Source organism: Camelus ferus, chromosome 17 (assembly GCF_009834535.1).
Source record: "Camelus ferus isolate YT-003-E chromosome 17, BCGSAC_Cfer_1.0, whole genome shotgun sequence".
NCBI classification, from domain to species: Eukaryota; Metazoa; Chordata; class Mammalia; order Artiodactyla; family Camelidae; genus Camelus; species Camelus ferus.
Genome location: NC_045712.1, coordinates 27,449,910 through 27,473,456, shown reverse-complemented (window position 1 = coordinate 27,473,456; position 23,547 = coordinate 27,449,910). Strand labels below are relative to the sequence as shown.

The window sequence follows — 23,547 nt, the reverse complement described above, 5'->3', positions numbered from 1 at the left end:
AATAGTTTTGACCTCATGGCTCCCTTGTAAGGGTTTTGGAATCCCCAGAGGTCCCCATACCATACTTTGATGCTCTAAGCATTCCTCAGAGCAAAAAATAAACAAGTAAAACAAAAAGATATGGCTAATAAGTTAGTAGAGAAGATGAAATAGAATATTTTGGGGGAAATCTAACTTAATGCAAAATAAAGCAGGAAAATAAAAACAAAAGGCAGATGAAAAATTAGAAAATGAACAGTAAAAGAGTAGATCTTGCACCCAACTTTATTGACACATTTACTAAATGTCAACAGATCAAATAAGTACCCCAAATGAAAGGCAGACACTGTTAGAGTCATGGACAGTAAAAAGGTATGTTAAAAACCACCCATAAGATGTGAATTGCTTTGCATAGGTGCTTGAAAATTCCTCTATCTGCAGTCTCATTCTGAATTTTAGGGTTTACAGACATAAGCCTTGGACATAAGCACTGTAGAAATCAGTGAGTAGCCATCTCCTTTCTTTCCTAATAGATCATTCAAATATTTTAAGAAGTATTTCTGTTTCTAAATGATAAGCGAAACAGACTTCTTTCTTTTGTTCCTGATAGGGGAAGAAACCAAAGCTAAAATTTATCTATTAACACCTTCTTGAATATTTACTTGTGAAGAGTTTCATATATAGTTTATTCTCCTCTGAGGAGATTTTGAAAATTCTCGTAAGAAAACTCTCATAAATGGCAGAAAGTGCTCTTCACTAAGTAATGAAAACATTCCTCAAGTCAGGTAGTTCACACTATCATGGCCAACACACAGATTTCTGCTGAAGGTGCTGATCAGCCCTCTCCCAGCTTCCATGGGTCCATAGCACTTGGGTGGATTTCACAAATAAGTTCTTTCACCTTCTATGATAACTGACCAAAACAATGCCAAAATCGTGCTCACTATTCATACTTAAAGATCATCAAAACCGTATTTCGTAAGAGCTAAGGGGTGACTCAACTTCTGGCTACAGAGAAACTAATCTCATCAATTCTGTATGTGAATCACTGACTGAAAATCAAGGCCCATTAACACAGGAGTCTCAGTACCTTCCTGTGACCAGGTAAACTGTTTTGAGCAGTGGGAGCCCAGGTCACACTAGTATCATCCCTTACCCTCACCGGCAGCATAGTGCTTTACACAGGACTGCAACAATCACTGAGCTGCTCTTCTTAAAACAATTTCCAGATTTGACTCTTGTCTTGATTTACATAGAGAGAAGTAGAATCAAAGACTGTGAAAATCCTGATCCCATCAATTAAGCCACAGAATCCAGCCAGATCTAAAGCCAATACTATTCCTGACTTCCAAGTTATACAAGCCAATGTCTCTTTTTATGTTTATGCTAGTTTAAGTTGGAATTTTTTTACCTTAAAAGCATTTGCAAATACAAAGGTATAATATTAAATGTGCCATAAATAATACAAGAAAGTGTTTTAAGTGAAGAATTAAGGGAGAAAAAGTTTAGACAAAAGCAAATGGCCATAGAAAGACAATTTGTTTTCCTTTCTTCTGAATTGTATGGCAAGAATGTTTTGAACTGGTTACCAAAGGTGTCATTTACATAATATCAAGTGTTAAGTATTAAGTGTAAAACTTTCTCAAATTAATTTTTATCTTCTGCTCAGGTAGAAATGGTACAACCATTTCATAGACAGGTCAAACCTTAAGAAGTTCACTCAAGGAATTAAAGTTATAAGTCTTGCTTTGGTTTGATTATGATTCTGTTTTGTGAGAGAAAATATCATTACCTTTAACTATTTGTTCACAATAAAAAACACACTGGCAGCTAAATTACTTTGTGTGCTCCCATTATTATTATTATTTGAACTCCAGAAAGAACTTACTTACGTATTTGTTATTATAGCAAAGAATAATAATGGAAAAGTTTCCCCCACTCTTCTCTGAAAACTGAATGAAAGCTGACACCATGGAATCTCCATTAGAAATTTTACTTTATAATCCCCCTGAGGCAGTTAACAGTAGTAGGAGGAATGTTTCCTATTTATAATTTCCCACTCTCCTTTACAAATGTACCAACAACCCTCCAACATACAAGAGCGTATCAATATAATATGTAAGAGTTATTTTTGAATTAAGCATTGGATTTAGTTCTGTGGTGTCCCATCCTAGGATATACTATATTTGCTTTTGCAGACCCCTGAATGGACTCCTTGTTGTTTGCTCCTTAATATTCCTGAAGTAATTTGATGATAACTGAAACAAATGTCAGGAAGCTAGTCTTAAAGAGATGATAGAGAAAGGCTGCACTATGTGGACTGGTTTGAGAAAATTCTAGTTCTCTAACAGGTATACAGTACAGTTAAAGTCCCTTAGTCAAACAACTTTCTGCTTTAAGTGCAAAATGTGACTTTTAAACTTTAGTTTGTCCTAGTAAAGCAACTGAAGCACAACTTGGGAAACATAATACATGCTCACCTATTAAACAGAAAGTTATAGTATATATTTTAAATATATTGTTCTTCCAGAAGCCTATTACCAGATTTCAAAAACAGGATTAAAAATACATAGGAATCTTTGTGGTCTCTTTAAATAGTGCTAATGAGTGGTACAGAAATCTGAAAATATTTGTCCCTTATAATAAGTTGACATTGTAACAGGCACCAAGGAATAGTTTCTCATCAGACACTGTGGAAATCCCACTGTTTTAATTACTCTCAAGTGGAATTTCATCTTGGGACTCATCTCTTATTATTTTCACTACACAATGAAAACAAAAATTATCATTTTTAATTGGTGATTTACTCCCCAAAGTAGAGATTGTGTAAGAAAACACTTCTTTTTAGCCATAGAAAGCTATTTTTTTTTCTTCTGAAATTTCTCAAGCATAGTCAAGTTATAGTCACAATATTCTGACCGTTTATCCTGTCTCAAGTCTGGCCCTTCAGTTTCAAAGACTTTCACAACTTAAGCAAGCAGTAAGAACTTTCGATTTTACAATTCATGAATGGGATAGATACATCCCTACACAGTCCACCTATGGACTTTAAACCTAACTACTCTCAACTTTTAAATCTGATCAACCAAACTAACAGTTTCTTTGCCATCTATTAACAACAAAAAATCAACTCTAATCCTTACTTTGAACTCACATTCACTTAATGCTCTTTCACTCCATTTCCTTCCTTTCCTCTCCTACCTCTCTCCACTGATTTAACTAGCTAAGTATCTCTTCTTATTTTCAAAATAAAAAAAAAACTACTATTCAGATCTAAGAAAACAGATATATTGTCTTTGACTTCACTCAAGACACTTCATGCTTGGAGACATGCTTGCTGCAAGTGGAAAGGGCTTAAAAAAAATCTGTTAATTCAATCATGGACATACACTGATTTGCATGCCCCCCAATCCCAATTTCTCCCTCTCTTTTGCCTTATTTGTTCGAAAGTAATATTCCCATAGTAAAGTATCTTGATCTCAAATCTTTAAAAAAAAAAAAAAAAAAAAGGAGCAGTTATACTCCTGTGGTGAGGTTTTACTGTAACCAGTTTTAACTTCTTTCCAGAACCATCAATCTCAAAATGGCAGGACATTAAACCACACTATCTAAGAAATAAGAAAGACTTCAGTTAAAGAGCCTAAAAATATTTAAAAAGAAGCATAGCATTAAGAATACAGTAATCCACAGGGAAAGAGCTATGATACATTAAAGGAAGTTACAGTGGAGTATGAATACTACAATTTTATTTGTGTTTAAAATGTTAAAAAAAAAAAAAAAAAAGAAAAAAAAGAAAAACAAACAAAAAACCCAAAAAAACTCTATGTGTTTTCCATAAGGTCTGGAAGAATATACACCAAAACAAGGTTTTGCAACTTTGCCACTATAGACATTTCGAGTCAGCACTTTGTTGTTGGGGGGCTGCCTGTGCATTGTAAGATGTTTAGCAGCTTCCCTGGCCTCTACCTATGAGAAGCCAGTAGCATTCTCTCAGTTGTAAAAACAAAAAAATATCTCTATATAACATCAGATATCTCCTGAGGAGCCAAATTGCTCCTGGTTGAGAACTCCTGCACTAAAAGGTTAACAGTGTTTATCTCCAGAGAGGAAAGTATGATGAAAGGGGACCAACTGAATAGAAATTAAGGGCTTTTATTTTTTGTTCTGTATAGTTTGGATGTCCTACCACCCCTAAGCACTTGTTACATGCCTAAATTCTCCAGAATAATAAAGAAAATAAAATTCCAAGGCCATGTGGCTATTGGCCATACAAAATGACAGGATATAGACTCCCCAAATGATTAGGAAACATATCTGTTTAAGTCACACTCACCTTCATGGGATTTTCATCATATGTTGGGGTTCCCAGGTCCATTTCAGCTTCATGCTCAAGGCTGGCATCATCTCCTGGGCTTTCCCAAGTAGGAGGATCCCACTGAGTCTGCCTAGAAAAAGGTAAGAAAAGCCATGCTGTTACGGCCAGAAAACAGGACGCTGGCATAGGTATTTCTGCTCATATACACATAAAATACAACATGAAGTGAGACACAGAACAAGACAAAAGACATAGACATTTTTGGTTATCTTTCCAGCAGCAATGATTCTATCCCAGAGATATAACTGTTTAGCCCACTATATTTCTGTAACCAATGTTGTGGCAACATCTGCTGGGTGTCAAAGAAAACAGTAAAACCGAACATCTTGGTCTCTCACCTGGCTCTTACTGTCCTGAAAACAGGATTCAGCAAAGCCTAAAAAAAGTCCATGGAGTAGGTACCTGCCTATGCCACCCCTCTGCAGGTGAAGAGATCGATCATGGTTGTAACCTAGCATATACTTGGAGCAAAATAAAATAAAATAACAAACCACACTCCTCACAATCCTTGATCATATGAGAAAACTGTTTCTTGTTTTAGGAGCCTTCTTGTTTGTAGTTGTGCCCCTCTGGTTTGACGACTGACAGCATGGAAAAGAGACACAGGTTAAAAACTTGTGCCCTCTGCTAAAAATATTCTCAACTGACTACAAAAAAAGTGTTCAATAACTGTTTTTTTAAAAGCTAGATCTGTGAAGTAACAAGTGGAAGTAAGGAAATTCATACTCGGGAGTTGGAAGTCAGCTGTCACAGGGAATGCTCTATCATTTAAAATGTCAAAGCCTCCAAGAAACTAGCAACATATCTGATAGGTCAACCTTGCCATTACACTCTTCTGCTTTCCTCCCACAGCAATCTTCAGGCGGCAACATTAAAGGCATTTGATGCAAGTCAGTTTTGCAGATGTTTATGAAAACAGGCTTATCTCTGACTGATGGAACGAACTAAAAAATGGGCTCAAGATTTCTACTGTAATCAAAGAACCACAAGCAGCTGTGGGTTTTATTATGGGAAGTGAACAGAGAGGGACGTATTAAGCTCTTAGGTGCTGGCTAAGGAAAACCTACAAAAAAGGAAAAAGCACACACATAAATGAGAAATACAATCTTATTTATTCTTGGAAAAGTGATTAGAAAGCTTGCTATGGTATTGAAAAAACAAAATTCTGGTAAAATTTGCAGACATTGCTTTTTAAAAATCACTACGTTTTTAGCCATCATAACAAGGTCTTGTTCATGAAGGTATTTTTACTGAAATAAGGAAGACATTTCTAAGTAGAATACATAAAGGGAAAACATCTGACTGCATGACAATTTTAACTTCTTTATGTCACAAGACATTACAAACAAAAACATCCGCAATACTCTTGATAAAGAGATCTAACAGTGCTGACAGAAAATGGGTAGATTCCCCAAACAAGCAATTCACAAAAGACACAAATGGCCAACAATCTAATGAAGACATTCCATCTCAACAATAAAAGGATTGAAAATGAAATTAAGATTTCTCACCTACTAGTCTTACAAGAGTTAAAAAACCTACGTGAAGACAAAGGCACTTTTACATACCTTTTTGGGGGTCTAAATTGGCATAATTTTTTAAAAAATGGTAAGCTGATAATAATTATCAATTTAAAATGTGTCTCTTTTGACTAAATATTCCATTTCTAGGAATCTACCTAAAGAAGGTAGTAAGATTAGTATTAGTGTCTGTAAGGATGACTAGGTTTAGGGTTATATATAAAATAGTGAAAATCCACCAATCAGGGTGGGCTTAAATAAAATTTGGTATAACCATACAAGAGAGCAGGGGTTGGGCAAACTTCTTCTACAAAGGATCAGAGAGTAAATATATTTGACATTTTGGGCCAAATGGTCTCTACCACAGCTAGCCTACACTGTCACTGGATTATAAAAGCGGCAATAAACAATTCCTAAATAAATGGTGGTGGTTGTGTTCCCAAAATATTTTACTTACAAAAACAAGTGGCCCATAGGCATGACCCATGTAACAAATAAGCATTAAAAATAATGTACTTTTATATTAACTGATAAAGTTCTATAAATAGATTGGAACATAAAGTAGATGACAAAACATGCACCCCAATACACATACACAGAAAGCACACATAGCCACATAAAGCTATCTGCCTAAAAGATATTTTTTTAAATTTCTAAGAAAAAGCTAAATCAGGTTTTTAATATATAGCAGGAGTCATCAAACTATGGCTCATGAACCAGATCTGATCCACTGACTATTTTTGTAAATGAAGTTTCATTGGAACGTAGACATGCCTATTCATTTATGTATGGCAGTTTACATAGCAATAGCAGAATTGAATAGTTGTGACAAGAACTATTTGACAAGTAAAGCCTAATATATTTATTATCTGGCCTCTTGCAGAAAAGGTTTGCCCACGACCCCTGATATCTACAACATTAGATGAAGTCATTGCCATTCTTCAAAAACAACTTAGTTTTCTCCAAAAGAGTCTTGCAAATTAAAGGCACACCTAAACATATCCAAAAAAGATCAAAGTCTAAGGTATGACATAACATTTAAGATGTGATTCTGGAAATCCAGCAGCCCTCGAGCTCAGTGAACAACTAGTAAAAACAAGTCTATGACCATAAAACTCTCCTTATGGTGGCAGCTTCTTCAACCAACTGAAAGCTGACTTGGGGATGCCCACATAGCCCTTCTTACCTTGTGATCACATGGTAGTAGTAAATCTTCCCTTCTGGGTCTCGGGCTGTCTTCCAGTTGGGAGGTAAGACAATGGTTTTTGGTTTGGGAGGAGATGGTGGTGGTAGATCCAGGAGATTATTTGTCACAACCATTTCAGGCTAAAAAGAAAGATACACACACACACACAAATTCTTGATCAGTGACATCTCTTTTAATTTGGCTGAAAAGGACAAAAATAGCCTACTTAAGCAATATGTAAAAACATATATCAACCTTTTTTTTTTTTTTAAAGATAAACTGTACCTTTGTATAACCTGGGAAATGGTCAGAGACAGCGTGTATGATGAGCTTTAGGGATCTATCAGAAAATTGACAGTAGGCTACAAGTTCACCATCCAACAATCCATATTTTAAAATATTCAGCAGCTCATTATCTAAAATAGTATTTTTCAGCCTTAAAAAAACCAATGCCAAAGGGCATATAACTTCAGGATACTGATTAGCTGAATGGCTTTAGATATAAACAAATATGACAGAATGTGAACATTTATCCATTATATTTTTTTCTGTACTTTTATATATGCTTGAAACCTCATATTTATATTTAAAAATAACAGAAATGGATGAACAGGATTTATTAGTTTAAATACACTGGAAAAAAATTTCTAAACAGTTTAAAAAAATTGAATGCCACATTTTGAAAAACATAAAAACCTTATAATCACTGTTACAGATTGAATTATGTTTCCCCCAAATTCCTAATGTTGATGCCCTAACCCCCAAAGTGACTGTACTTGGAGACGAGACCTTTAAACAGGTAATTAATGCCTTGATCTTAGACTTAGCCTCCAGAACTATGAGAAAATAAATTTCTGTTGTTTAAGCCACCTAGTCTGTGATATTTTGTTAAAGCAGCTCTAGTAAACTGGTAATATAGTCACCATAAGGATATATACTCTTAATTGTTTGTTCTATGTAAGCCAATTAATAAAGAAAAAATTTTCCAAATTTACTCGAACTGTTAAGAGGAACCTGAGATCCCAGGCTCAGATAAAACATAGCCACTTTTAAGCAAACACCAGTCTTCCAGCATCAATGCTTTGTGAATACCAATCCCTACTTCACATAGCTGCTTTTTTTTTAGAACCTGCTTAAGTTCCACTTCCTCCCTTCCTTTAGTTCTCTATCCAGCCTCTAAAGTGATCTCTGTTCCCTAAGCTTCTGTGTCACTTAAGAATATTCCAAATCATTCAGTATCTACTGAATTACTAATCCTTCCCCCACTTGGGAATGATTTTTTTCCCCTCCTCAACTCTATCTGCATCTTTCATGACACTCAATTCTGGCTACTTTTAGTATAATTCAGTGTGTCCTCAACTCTCTTACTGGATTGTCAGCTTTTAAGGACAGGAATGGAATCTTCTGTTTGTATTCAAAATACCTAGAAGGGTCCAATTCATAGAAAGCTTTCAAATATCTATTCTAAGTGCACACTATTTTACTCCCCGACTGTTTCACATGCAGCCTTTTTATTTTTACTCCATCTCCACTAAATGCCTTACTTGTCTACGGCCACCATCACTCACCAGATTGCCACAAGAGCTTTCTCTGGAATTGTCAGTGTTCTAAACTGCTAATCTGGTCATGTTCTCTTAATTTCTCAACAGCTTCTAGTACCAGTTCCTATTTCCCATTTCATCCAAAAACAACACTTTACCAAGATTTCATCATATCCTTCCATGTATGTTGTAGAATACCAAAAGCTTCTCTCCAAAAGCTTCACTGTACATATATAGCATGTACAGTGAAGCACATCATTCAGTTCTATACCCCTAGTCCATGGTATCTAGTACAGCATCATACTCTAGTTCTCCACAAATAACGACAGCCAGTCTAGAAAATTATTCAGAAATTCATAGCAAAGCATGATATACGATCAGTCAGTTTAAATTATAAATAAAAAGGATCCTAGAGCAAAGTATATATAAATTAACATAGAGGTAAACGCCACAGAAAATTTTTTTTAATTGAGAAAATTGTTAAGTAGCACCCTCAGGGTACACAGACACTTGAATGAAATTGGTGACCACAAAAATTAAAGAGTAGAAAAAAATTGTTTAAAGCCAGAAACCAAACCAAACGTAAATCTTCAAGATCAGGTAGATAGCCAGTAAGAGTTTTATCAACTGAAATATTTCTTACTGGCTGTAAGGGCTGAGGCTGTCCTGGTGCAACTATTGTAGTCACCGCTGCAGCTGGCTGTACCACCACTCCTTGTGGGTGAGCTGTGAAAATCTGTTGTCCCTGGATGTACTGAAGACTTGGCTGGGCATAACTCTAAAAGATAAAATAAAGAAATTCATAATTCGTACTTTTCTAGCTCTAATAAAGCAGTATTTGACTTTCAAGTTGGCATAAATCTTTCTGGAAGATGCATCCATTAATTTTCTCTTTTTACTTTTAGTGTGAAAATTTTGATACAAATGCGTAAAACAATCTTTTGTTTCAAACACTGAAATTTTTCTTTTTTTAAATAATTCCTCTAGTTACTTACTTACTTTGATTTTACTTTATCATAAAAAAATAGAAAAAAAATTCTTGGAGAAGTGCTCATGAAACTTGTCCAATTGTTTAGCTTTCAATGAGACCTGAGTAACAACTGAAGTGCTCTGCTCCTAGAATATTCAAGAAACAGCTCTATGCAGCTCATTACAGAAAGCCTTTCAACTAACAACTCCTAATATACTAACAGGTTGTTCTGACTGGAAAAGATCAAAGGGAGTGATACAAAGTAAAGGAAGTAAGATCAATTTTTCTTTTTTCTTTTTTTTTAGCTTTTTGTAGTCTTTATAAGACAGCAGAATTCAGTATATCTAAAATCCTTACCACATACTGATTTACACAGTGCCTTATCAAGCAAAAAGGCTTTTCACATATATTAACTCACTTAGTCCTAACTGCCACCAAGGTGGGTGTTTCTTTCATATCTGGAGTTACATAATAAGTACCACGGCTAGCCAAGACTTAAACCTACTCTGGAATTATTTCTCATCAATAGAAAAACTGCTTAAAGAAGTTACAAAAATCCCTGAAAACAACTTTGTTATGTTAAGAGGTGATGACTACCAAGGAGCTGAATAGATATGTATCCTGTATTTAAGGACAAATTTTGGCCCTATAAACTGAGATTCTATCAGGTAAAATAATTCATGAGAAGCATTAATTGATAAGCACTCGAAATCCAAAATAATTCCAAATAATACCAGTAAAGATCCAAGGAGTCTGAATAGGTAAACACAGTTATCCAGGAGATTTCTGGATGAGTAATTACTGGGAAGATACACAGAAGAGGAAGAATACAATACTTGATTCAGTACTGAAACAGCTTAGTCTACACAGGTCATAAACCAGGTCAGTACTAACTGTCAAAGGAGAATTATCAGAATAGTATCACAAAGCCTGAGAGAAAAATGTATCCATTAGAAATGCTTTTGTCTCTAGGTATGTGGATACAAGATGGGAAATCTGTGCAACATCAAAAGATTTTACAGAAACAATATTACCTCCTCACCTAACTGGTTCCAAAGCCTGAATTTTTTTTTCCCAAAGCCAGAAATTTGATTAAACCAAAACCACTTTTTAACACTGATGTATACCCACATAATATCGAACCAGAAGTCAGTACCAAAGGAGAATTAGCAACAAAGATGACCAAATAATGTATAAAAAATTAGAAAGCATACTCTAAAAGGTGAAATACAAATAATTCTTGAAGTTCTACTTCAACTTTGATAAAAAATAAGCCATAAAACAAAACATATTTAACTGGGTTCTATTCTACGATCACCAATTTATCTAGAAAGTAAGTTTCCAAGGGCCCTGACATGCATAAGAAAGAATCCTGAAAAGTGAATACAAGAGGCAAATTACTGAGCATGTAGGAAGTTATTACATATGTGCTGGTAATCCTGATTCTTAATAGAAACAGTTTCTGGGAGAGTGAAGAAGACAAATGGGTAAATTGGAATATTCCCAACCCACTAAGCTGAGCATCAAATACTACTACGAATCTCAATTTAATTTTTTTCTGACCCCCTCTCCTAGTCTAATCCAGTGGCAAATTCTGTTGGCTCTGCATTATTTATATGTGTGGGTATGCGCACCTGTATGTATGAGTATATAAATGTCTGTATAAAAATAAAACCTGATCATTCCTCACATCTCTACTTCTACTGTGCTAGTATAAATGGCCATATTCTCTTGCTTAGATGATTCAACATTCTTTTAACTGGTTTCCCTACTTTTGCCCTTGACTCCCCCAATCTCTTCACCCAGAGTGAGCCTCTTAAAATACATCAGATCCTGCTACCCTGCTCTAACTGCTCCAGTGGATTTCCACATTACTCAAGACTAACAGCCAAAATTCTCACGAAGCCCTGACAATGTTCCTCCCCAAGCTTTGACCTCATTTCCCTACTACAGGCAGACCTTGAAGATACTGTGAGTTCAGTTTCAGAACACTGTATTAAAGCAAGTATTACAGTAAAAACTGAGTTACATGAATATTTTGTTTCCCAGTGCATATAAAAGTTATGTTTACACTATATGGTAGTCTATTAAGTGTGCAATAGCATTAGGTCTAATAAAACAATGCACATACCTTAATTAAAAAACACTTTGTTGTTAAAAAATGTTAACCATCATCTGAACCTTTAGAAAGTCGTGATCTTTTTGTTGGTCGAGGGTCCTGCCTCAATACTGATGGCTGCTGACTGATTGGGGTGGTTATGGCAATTTCTTAAAATAAGCCAACAATGAAGTCAGCCACAGACAAAGCAAGACATTACTCTTGCTTTCACAGACTATTTCTTTGTACCATTCAATGCTGTTTGATACCACTTTATCTACAATAGAACTGCTTTCAAAATTGGAGTCAATCCTCTCAAAACTGCCTCTGCTTTATCAACTAAATGTATGTAATATTCTAAATCCTTTGATGTCATTTCAACAATCTTCACAGCATCTTTACCAGGAATAGATTCCATCTCAGAAACCACTTTATTTCTTGCTCTTCAGTAAGAAGCAACTCCTCATCTGTCCAAATTTCCCTTGAGATTGCAGCTATTCAGTCACATCTTCAGGCCCCACTTCTAATTTTAATTCATTTGCTATTTCTACCATATCTGCAGTTATTTCTTCCACAGAAGCCTTGAATCCCTCAAAGTCATTCATTAGAGTTGGAATCAACTAGACCTTCTGGATAACGTGCCGCAGCTTCTACATCAGCGCTTGCTGCTTCATCTTGTTCTTTGTTATGGAAATAGTTTCTTTCCTTCAACCTTATGCTAAACCCCAAATTTTACTCTGCAGCTTCCTCACCTCTCTCAGTATTTATAGAATTGAAGAGGGTTAGGACTGGCTCTGGATTAGGCTCTGGCTTACGGCAATGTTGTGGCTGGTATGATCTTCTATCCAGACCACTAAACTTTCTCCATATCAGCAATAAGGCTATTTTGCTTTCTTATCATTAGTGTGTTCACTGTAGGAGCACTTTCAATTTCCTTCAGGAATTTTTCCTTTGCATTCAAAATTTGGCTAACTGGTGCCAGAGGCCTAGCTTTTGGCCTGTCTTGCCTTTCAACTTGCCTTCCTCATTAAGCTTTATCATTTCAAAGTTTTGATTTAAAGAGATGTATGATTCTTCCTTTCACTTGAACAGTTGGAGGTCACTGTTGGGTTATTAATTAGCCTAATTTTAATATGTTTTGTCTCAGGGAATAGCGGGTCCCGAGGAGAGGGACAGAGATGGGAGAATGGCCACTCAGTGGAACAGGCAGGGCACACACAACATTTATCAATTAAGCCCACTAGCTTATATATGTTCTCACTTCATGGTACCACAAAAGGATTACAATAGTAACATGGAAGATTACTGATCACAGCTCACCATAACAAATGTAATAATAATGAAAAAGTTTGAAATAGTGCAAAAATGATCAATTTGTGACAGAGACATGAAGTAATAAGCAAATGCTGTTGGAAAAATGGCGCCAATAGACTTACTTAACACACGGTTGCCACAAAACGTCAGTTTGTGAAAAACACAATAAAATGAGGTACGCCTGAACTGTCATCATAACTCATTTGGAGAAGGAAGGGCTTGATACTTATATCACACATTTTGAATAATAAACATTTAATATACTGATTTTGCAAAAAAAATTTAAAAAGCTAGATCAAAATACCAATTTTGAGAAAAACTGTCATGGATGAAACATGTTATCTTCAGAGTGATCAGGAGGTTAAACATCCAAATCTACAACAGAAAAATGCTAGTATTTTGGAGGTTAAAATTCCTTTGACCCTCAGTAAAACTAATTCATGGAGAATTTATCTGACAAGATCAGACAGTTAAGTAAAGCTCATCATAGAGACACTTTAAAGGATTTGATTAATGTGAAGTAAAGCTGTGGTTTCTTTAGCATGAAAATTCTGGCTACAAATGTTGGCTGTAAAATAAACTGAAATGGCATTATCTAGCTTGATCTTTCCCTGTATTTAACAGATAAGGCTTCAGACAAATTTTTACCTGTTTCTAAAATGCAAAGATACACTTAAAGGATAACAATTTATTACCAGGAAGGAATATAACACACATTGAAAATAATTCCCAAAGAAAATGCTGAAAACATCTGAACCATATCACTGCCAGCAAAACAAAAACAAAACCCCCCAAAACACCAGAGATTATAATACTCATTTGGAGACAGAGATTTTGAAACTCAAACTGTCAAAAAGCAAAAGGAAAACGAACATTTTTCAGGGTTCTATAGTACCTACCCAAACCAGCTGACAATCACATGCCAAAGCCAAAATCAGTAACTATAAAAAGGGGAAACTGGTTTGCAGTCCCACTGAAATAATACGAAAGATGTACACATTTGTGAGATATATCCAAATAGTAGGGGCCTATCAAATCTATCCATTTGCTGGAGGAAAATCTGTTGGAGATTGGCTCTACCCTTCAAGGTACTTGAAATGACACAAATGCTAATTTCTTAAACATAAATCCAGTCTAGAAATATACATATATTTTTTAAATGAAGGTACTAGGGATTGAACTTAGGACCTTGTGCACGCTAATTAAGCATGCGCTCTACCAATGAGCTATACACCCACACCCCCTAGAAGTATTTTTAAAATATGACTTCTAATGAAAAGTATAAGAGAAACCTGAGAAGGTCCAATTTGTTATAGAGGAGAAAACGTAATTGTTCTGCTCCCACTTCTAAAAGGGAAAAAATAGCTAATACTTTATATCTGAGTCAATTTTACTCATGTGAAAAATTATAGTCTAAGTCTATAGTCTAAAAAATCAATTTTTTGAGATTTAATTTAGTGTAACTTCTTAAGAATAGGTCATGCATTAAAAATCACAAGACCACCATAAATCATATGGCCTCAATGAGCTTTTATGTTTAATAAGCAGTTGTGGCAAAAAATGAAAGTCACCTTCTGATAACACATATGCTCCAATGTCAAAGATACTTACTGCATGTGTACACACACACACACATTTATATTATACCATATCACATACTATTTCATTGTCAAGGTTATCATAACTTGCAAACCCAGCCCATGCTGTATGGTTAATACAAGATTTGAACAACACAGACCTCAAGGTTGCCTCCAGGAGGTTAGTTAAATGGGCCAGACACCAGACAGATGACCTTGACCAGCTGTAATTCACAGCCCACTAACGTCAATACTCTCAGTATTAAGGTAACTGTATGAGTAACAACTATAACTAAACCTTCAAGGTATATAGTGTTTAAACTTATCATTGTTGATATCCATTATCTCATACAAACCTCAACAACTCTGAGCCATTCTGCTCATTTTATAGATGAGAAAACTAAAACTGAAGACTCTAAGTGCCTGTCTCCAGGATACACAGTAAATGATGGACTAGGACTCAGAATACACACACTAACAACAAGCTCCACGATTCTCATTACCCAGAGCCCAACATCTCTGATCAAGTAATCTCATAATGAAGGGAAGGATAGTCTGAACCATCCTCCATTTATCAACTACTTCAGCACCAAAAAAAGCAGATAAGGGAGTCAATAAATGAGTCCTTGGTAGGAACAGACTGAAAACTGGAAGTAAAGTTGTAATGAGTCTTAAGGCGATGATCAAACCCTAGAGAAATCTACTCACTGGGATGGAAAAAATGGATTCTATTTTAGAAGAACAATCATATGACCTGTGAGCTCTCTACTACAGAGTCTAATTCTGTAGGAGGCAGAATTAAGCATACCAAACAAAAACAACAAAACCAACAACCAAAAACACTAAGAAAATTGATACCCAATGACCAATAATGCCTATTTTCTTACTAACCTTATTTAGCACTGTAACATTAATTTTCAGCCAAACATGAAAGGAAAAATACACAAAAAACTAAGTACAAGAAATTTCAGTGCAGTGCTATTTATAATTTTACAAAAACAAACTTTCAATTTAAATGACTACCCCAGGAAAATGGATAAACAATGACCTCATAAGCAAATGTGGTATTACATAGCCATTAAAATGTATATGTGTATGTATGTACACACACACACACACACACACACACACACACAGAGTGATTTAGAAAAATGGTTAAGAATCATGTTATACTGAAAAATATAAAACTTCTAAGTCTTCGAGACTACAAACACATAAAATACACAGACATGTGGTTAAAGAGGTCATAAAAAATGAAAGCAGTTAATACAGTTAAGGTTTTCAGAATTAAAGCAAGACACTTTAAAAGAGGGGGGAAAAAGCAGGACAGTTTGTCAGGGCCTTTTGAATAAAATTCTGATACAGCTTCATCACAAAAATACTAACAAAAGTAAAAATTATATTCTGTTACTTCAATACTAAGTAATATGTACAGGAAACATCTCTGGGCATCTGTGCCATCCACAATAATTCACCTTTAAGGAATGATGTCGAATGATGGGAGACACATAGGAATGTGGTAAGGATGATGCCTTATATATTCTTCTTCTTTTTTTTTTTTTTAAGCTTAATGTGTTGGTTTTATTAAAGAAAAAAAGAAAAGAAACTTGATTAAAAAACCACAAAAAAACACTTCCACGGAGGAGGATATGGCTCAAGTGGTAGAGTGCATGCCTAGCGTGCACAAGGTCCTGGCTTCAATTCCCAGTACTTCCTCTAAAAATAAATAAATAGATGAAACTAAAAACACTTCCACAAGCCATTCTCTCTTTCCCTAATCACTGGTTTTGGGAGAAGCCAGCTGGCATGTTGTAGGCAGCCCTACTGAGTGGTAAGGAACAAGGAATCGAGGCCAGTTAACCACTATGTGAGCGAACATGAAAGTTAATCTTCCATTCCCTGTCTCGCCTTCAGATAACTACAAACCACAGTAACAGCTTGACTATAATTTCATAAAAGACTCTGAGCCAGAACCACCCAGCCAAACTGCTTCTGAATTCCTGACCCACGGAAGCTATGAGATAATAATCACTGATATATAAATTTGTGACACAATAGATAACTAGTATATATAAAATTAATCAATATGTAGAAATGATCAATGGCAGGACTTCCCCCTTGCATTAGGTTTAACATCCCATAAACAGACAAGAGAATTTCCAAAATCAGTTACCTGTACAATTGGTGGAGTTGTCTGTGAATAGGGTGATGTCACACCATAGACAGTTGGACAAGTCTGTCCTTGATAGTATATGGTTGCTTGAGACTGTGCAGGAGAGTACTGTTGCTGTACACTGACAGACTGTTGGTTTGAATCCCAAACACCATAATTCTGTCCCTGGACTGGGCCTGGGGCTGGCACTGGCAAGACGGTGACACTGGAGTCTTGGTGTACCACACCATCACTTTGGGCCACATACTGTGAACTGGAAACTTCCACGGGGGCTGCCACATGTGGCACCACTGGCACAGGTGGAGGGGCAGCAAGGGGTTCTGTAGAATGTCCCACCAATGGCTGAGAATGATCATAAGGAGCAGGAGAACACACAGGATCCATGCTGGGTGTGGGGAGAAGCACCTTTCCAGCATTAGGATTGCTGGGATCCACATAGGCCTGCATGGGATAACCTGGTGGGTAGCCAGCAAAGGGGTGATGAGGGGCATTGTAGCCAAGAGAGTCATAGGGCAGTGGAGATGTCATTCCCAGGTTCTGCATCTGCTGCTGTTGTTTCTGAGCCTCCCGCTGAGCTACCTCTTGCTCAAACAACTTTCGACGCTCCTCTGTAGAAAGCTTATTGCGGTCTTTAATTCGTACTTTCTTTTTAGAAGTTGGTGTATCATATCTAGAAAGAAAATAATAAGAGCACCACAAAAAGTTTTTCCCTATATCACAGACATAGTCAAAGCACTAATAAATGTTATGTCACTCAATACTAAATCACTAATCACACCAACTCCAATTTGGCACTGGCCAAAAATCATACTCAAAATTACCTAAGGAGTTTTGCAGATAGGAGAGAACACCAAGGAAATAAGACACTCAGATGAATATAACAACTTCACTCTTATTCTCAGATTTTAGAACTTCAAATTAAAGATACATATAGTATCCGAAACAGATTGTCCTTTATAGTTAAGTTCTGTAATTCTGTAACTACAAATCCTGAAAGTAAAACAAAAGCCAAAATATACTAATAAAAGCTACAGAATGATGGATGTCTGACCACACATATTTATAATAAATATCAACAAAGGTTAGTTAAGTGAAAGATACGCGTGTACACATTGAAGTACAGGGCATTATAGTCACATATTCTCCTTTGTGCGATACCAAGTATAATATCTTATTGCTAAGCCTAATACCCTGTGATAGTTTTGACACGTATCCCCAGTAGGTCCCCAAGAAATCATCAGCTCTAACATTCACAAGAAGAAAACAGAAGACTTAAAAGATTCTTTTGTAAAGTTCTATAAACTGAATCAAACTTCTGAGAAAGTGCTCTTGGCAAAAATAAGAAATGACAACTAATTTCAAGATGTTTCATTGCAAAGAAACACCTAATAACAGCTACACAAATAAGGGTACAACATTTATCCAAAGAACAAAAAAATACATGGTCTAAAATTCTCTAAGCTGAAATTTTCCTTTAAAGTGTTAGTAGGTGGTAGTACCCTTTCCTGCCTGGCAGAAACAAACGCAAATAGTCTATAGAAGACAGCACCTTAAATCCAGGCCTCAATGAATTCCCACAGATAAAGTTTTTAAGTTCATTAGAAAATAAAATTAGTCCTATTTGCAACATGGATGGACCTAGAGGATATTATGCTAAGTGAAGTAAGTAAGACAGAGAAAGACAAATACTGTATGATTTATTTTGTATGTGGAATCAAAAAAAGCCAAAATAAATGAACAAACAAAACAGAAACAGAGTTATAGATACAGGGAACAGGTGGCTGCCAGAGGGGTTGGGGTGTGGTATGTGAGAAAAAAACAGGTGACGGAGATTAAGAGGTACAAACTTCCAGTTGCAAAATAAATGAATCATAGGGTATGAAACGTACAGTGTGGGGAATATAGTCAAAACTTATATAATATCTTTGTAAGGTGACATATCATAACTAGACTTATTGTGGTGATCATTTTGGAATGTACAGAAATATCGGATCACTATATGCTGTGTAACACAAACTAACACAGTGTTGTAGGTCAGTTACACTTCAAAAGCAAACAAACGCACAGAAGATAAAATAATTACTACAAATATAAAGTACATGATAAATACAATGAACACTGCTGTATTTTATATATAAAAAGTTGTTAAGAGAGTAAATCCTGAGTTCTCATCACAAGGAAAAATATTTTTCCTGTTTCTATAATTTTGTACCTATATGAAATGATAGATGTTCACTAAACTTATTTTGATGATTTCACGATGTTAAGTCAAATCATTATGCTGTATACTTTAAACTTACACAGTGCTGTATATCAATTACATCTCGATAAAACTGAAAAAAGAAAAATAATGTATTTTACATAATGATAAAATTATATACATACATAAGTGAGTGAAAAAGACCTTCAAAGACTGCTGATCCTGGAATTATCCAACCCAAAATATTAGAGATGTTCAATATGTTTAACAAGAGGCTATCAAAAATATGCATAAGGAACAGGACAATAAACTATTATCAGGCAGATGTGAAAAAGAATCCCATGAAGTGTCTAGAAAGGAAAAAGGATGGAAACTAAAACTCAATTATCATACAAAACTGAAATTGCACATACCTGACAACTCAGCAATTCTACTCAAATGCCCAAGAGAAACTTTTGCACACATACATCAAAATAAGAAATAGCAATATACAGAATAGAAAAAGCTTTATAACAAAATATACAGCAAAAATGAATGAACTACGATGAATAAATCTTAGTAATATAGTACCAAGTAAAAAAAAAGTACCCTCAAATTAAGAGCAAAATAGTAGCCTTTTCATGAAGTTGAAACTAATGTATTTTAAAGAAATATGTATTAGATAACATAAAACTGTATTTTAAAAAGGCAGGCCAGGGTATAATGAACACAGGATGCAAGCTGGTGTTATCCCAAGTAGTAAATACAGAGGATCATATAGGAAGAAGTTACATAGCTAGATTTATATGATTGTTAATTAAGATCTTAATTTTTATTCAGGGACCTCCAGGGCTCATTACATTATAATAAATATGTGGTGAAGAGATCCATGTATAGAAATGCTAAGTGCCATGAACCAAGAAATAACCTAATATCCAATTCAATTTAATTTCCCTAAGATTCATGGTGTGGTTAATCAAGAGATTAGATCTGAAGACAATTAGTAACTTGGAAGATGATCTTCAAATTCAAAATGATCAATGATAAGGAATCTGGTCAAGATGGTGGAGTAGTAGGACCATGAGCTCACCTCTTCTTGCAACTACAAACCCACATCTGACTGCTAAACAACTATTATAAAAAAAGACTGGAACCTAGCAAAAAAGATCTTCTTTAACTGGAAACATAAAGAGGGAACCACAGCGGGATGGTAGGAGGGGGCCCTGAGTGGGCCACCCACAAGCTGAAGAATAATTAGGTCATAGAGGCCCTCCCACAGGAATAAGAGTTCTGAGCTGCAGAACTCAGGCTCCCCAGTCCAGGGTTCTGACATTGGGAGGAGGAGACTTCAGAACATCTGGTTTTGAAGGCCAGTGGGGCTGAACTCCAGGAGCCCCACAGAACTGGGAGAAACAGAGACTTTACTCTCTTGGTAAGCACACACAGAATCTTGCTCATACTGGGTCCGAGGGCAGACACTGATTTCACAGGAACCTGGGCCAGACCTGCCTGCTGGTTTTGGAAGGTCTCCAGGGGTGGTAAGGGGTGGCTGTGGCTCACCCTAGGGACATAAAAGCTGATGGAGTGTTCATCTACATGAGCTTTCCTGGAGGCTGACATCTTCCTTGGGTCATTAGCACCAAGACCTAACCCCACCCAACAGCCTATATAGGCTTAAGTGATGGGATGCCTCAGGCCAAAAACATGCTGGGTAGGAACACAGCCCCACCCATTAGCAGACTTCCTGAGCCACAACCACCTCTAGATATCCCCTAGACATGGCCTTAGCCACCAGAGGATCAAGACCAAGCTCCACCCAGCAGTGGGCAGGCACCTCCTGCCAGGAAACCTGCATAAGCCTCTAGTCCAGCCTCATCCACCCAGGGGGCAGATACCAGAAGTAAGAAAACAAAAATCCAGAAAACACAGGACAGGCTCTACCCTGGGACCAGCTGGATCCTGGTTCTTGGGTGACAAGAGAGGAGCATACTGCTGGGATGCATAGGATGTCTCCCACAGACGGCCACTTCTCCAAAGTCGAGAAATGTAACTAACCTACCTAAAAATACAAATAGAAATCTAGACAACATGAGGTGGCAGAATAACATCTTCCAGGCCAAGGCACAAGATAAAATTCCTGAAGAAATAAGTGATGAGGAGATAGGCAATCTATACAAGAAAGAGTTTAGAGTAATGATGATGAAGGTGTTCAAAGAACTCAGGAGTACAGATGCATAAGAGGAAGTTTTTAGCAAAGAGTTAGAAAAGATACAGAATACCCAGAGTTGAAGAATACAATTACTGAAAAGAATTACATACTAGAAAGAATCAAGAATAGAGCAAATGAGGCAGAAGAATGGATCAATGAGCTAGAACACAGATTAGTGGTAATCACCACTGAAGAAGAGAAAAAAGAAAAAGAATGAAAAGAAATGAGGATAGTTTAAGAGAACTCTGGGATAACACAAAAGGCTTAAATAGTCACATTATAGAGATCCCAGAAAGAGAAGAGAGAGAGAAAGGATGTGAGAAAATATCTGAAGAGATAACAACTGAAAACTTCCCGAACTTGGGAATAGAAATAGTCACCCAAGTCCAGAAAGCACAGAGAGTTCCACACAGGATCAACTCAAAGAGGAACACAGTGAGGCACATAGAAATGAAATTGACAAAAATTAAGGACAAGGAGAAAATATTAAAATTAGCAAGAGAACAGTAACAAATAACGTACAAGGGAACTGCCATAAGGTTATCAGCTGATTTTTCAGCAGAAACTCTACAGGCCAGAAGGGAGTGGCACGATATATTTAAAGTGATGAAAGGGAAAAATGTACAACCAAGAATACTCTATCCAGCAAGGCTCTCATTCAGAGTTGATGGAGAAATCAAAAGTTCAAAGATAAACAAAAGCCAAAAGAATTCAACACCATCAAACTAACTTTACAACAAATGTTAAAGGAACTTCTTTAGTCATCAAATCACCAGAAAAGAGATACACACACCCCAATGTTCACATCAACACTACTGACAATAGCCAAGACATGGAAGCAACCTAAATGTCCATTGACAGATGACCAGATAAAGAGCTTGTGGTGTGTGTGTATGTATATGTGTGTGTGTGTGTGTGTGCATATATATATGGAATACTATGGAATACTATGGACACAATGGAATACTACTCAGACTTAAAAAAATAATGGCATTTGCAGCAACATGGATGGATCTGGAGATAGTCATACTCCAGAAAGTGAAAGAAAAATACGATATGATATCACTTATACGTGGAATCTTGTAAAAAAAAAAAAAAGACACAAATGAATTTATTTACAAAACAAAGATAGATTCATAGACACAGAAAACAAACTTACGGTTATCAGGTGGGGGTTGGGGGGTGGGGAGATTGGGAATTTGGAGTTCAGGATTTGCAGATACTAACTATTATATACAAAATAGATAAGCAACAAGGACCTACTGTATAGCACAGGGAACTATATTCAATATCTTGTAGTAACCTCTAATGAGAAAGAATATGAAAAGGAATATATATATGTATAAGGGAATCACTCTTCTGTACACAAGAAACTAACACAACAGTGTATATAGACTATACTTCAATTATTAAGTAAATAAATACATATTTTTAAAATAATCAATGAATTTCAACAAGATTGGAAAAAAAAATCCTCATATTAAAAACAGGGTAGTGATACTGTGGAACACTAAACAAAAAGGAAACATCTTAAAAGCAGCCCAGGAGAAAAGTTAGGTTTTTAACAAAGAACAAGTATATCAATAAGTTTCGTGAGAGAAATAAGGGAGGTCAGACGACTGAAGAATAACAACTTCAAAGTGTTGAGAAAAACTGTTAAGCCAAAAAAACTTCCTTTCAAAAATGAGAGTAGAGAGAGTATAATAGCTCAGTGGTAGAGTGTGAGTTTAGCATGCACGAGGTCCTGGGTTCAATTCCCAGTACCTCCATTAAAAAAAAAAGTGAGAGTAAATGTTCACATGAAGACTTGTTCATAGCCAGTAATATTCACAAGAGTCATCAGGAAACAATCGAAATGCCTATCAACTAATGCATTTACAAACAAACAATGGTATATCCATACAATGGACTACTCCTTGTAAAAAAGAACTGCTAAGACACATAATAACATGGATGAATATCTCAATGCAACATGGTAAGTGAAAGAAGACAGAATATACTGTATGATACCATTTTTATGACATTCTGGAAAAGATGAAACCACAGTCAGAAAGGAGATCAGTGGTTGTCAGGGTTTATAAAAGGAGGGGACTGACTACAAAGGGGTACAAGATAAATTTTTGAGTTGATGAAATGTTTCATATCATTACTGTGGTTGTGGTTACACAACTGTACGCATTTGACAAAATTCACTGAACAATACACTTAAAACTGTGAACTTTAAGTAATTTATATATGATTAAATAAAGCTGATTTTTAAAAATAAGGATGAGCAATGCAAATGAAAAAATGAAGATTTTTTAGACAAAAAATGAATTATGAGCAGAAACTCACTAAAATAAACCTTTTAAAAGAAAATTCAAGATAAGAAGAACGAACTGGTAAATGTAAACAAACTAAAAAAATAAGGTGGTGTACATAAAAAA

At 35.9% G+C, this 23,547-nt stretch overlaps 1 protein-coding gene across 5 annotated transcripts in view; it reads right to left on the bottom strand.

Annotated features, from left to right (window-relative positions):
• SETD2 (SET domain containing 2, histone lysine methyltransferase) overlaps positions 1-23,547 on the bottom strand; it is a 114,540-nt gene that overhangs the window by 10,377 nt on the left and 80,616 nt on the right. For 4 of the 5 annotated variants that reach the window (XM_032458643.1, XM_032458644.1, XM_032458648.1 and 1 more), the window contains 4 exons: positions 16,734-17,403; positions 9,245-9,379; positions 7,061-7,200; positions 4,313-4,424 (listed from right to left, as the gene is read on the bottom strand). In XM_032458643.1, coding sequence (XP_032314534.1) covers positions 4,313-4,424; positions 7,061-7,200; positions 9,245-9,379; positions 16,734-17,403 — 1,057 coding nt within the window. Of the gene's footprint in view, positions 1-4,312; positions 4,425-7,060; positions 7,201-9,244; positions 9,380-16,733; positions 17,404-23,547 lie in introns of those variants that run through there. The other variant, XM_032458645.1, reaches the window with a different exon arrangement.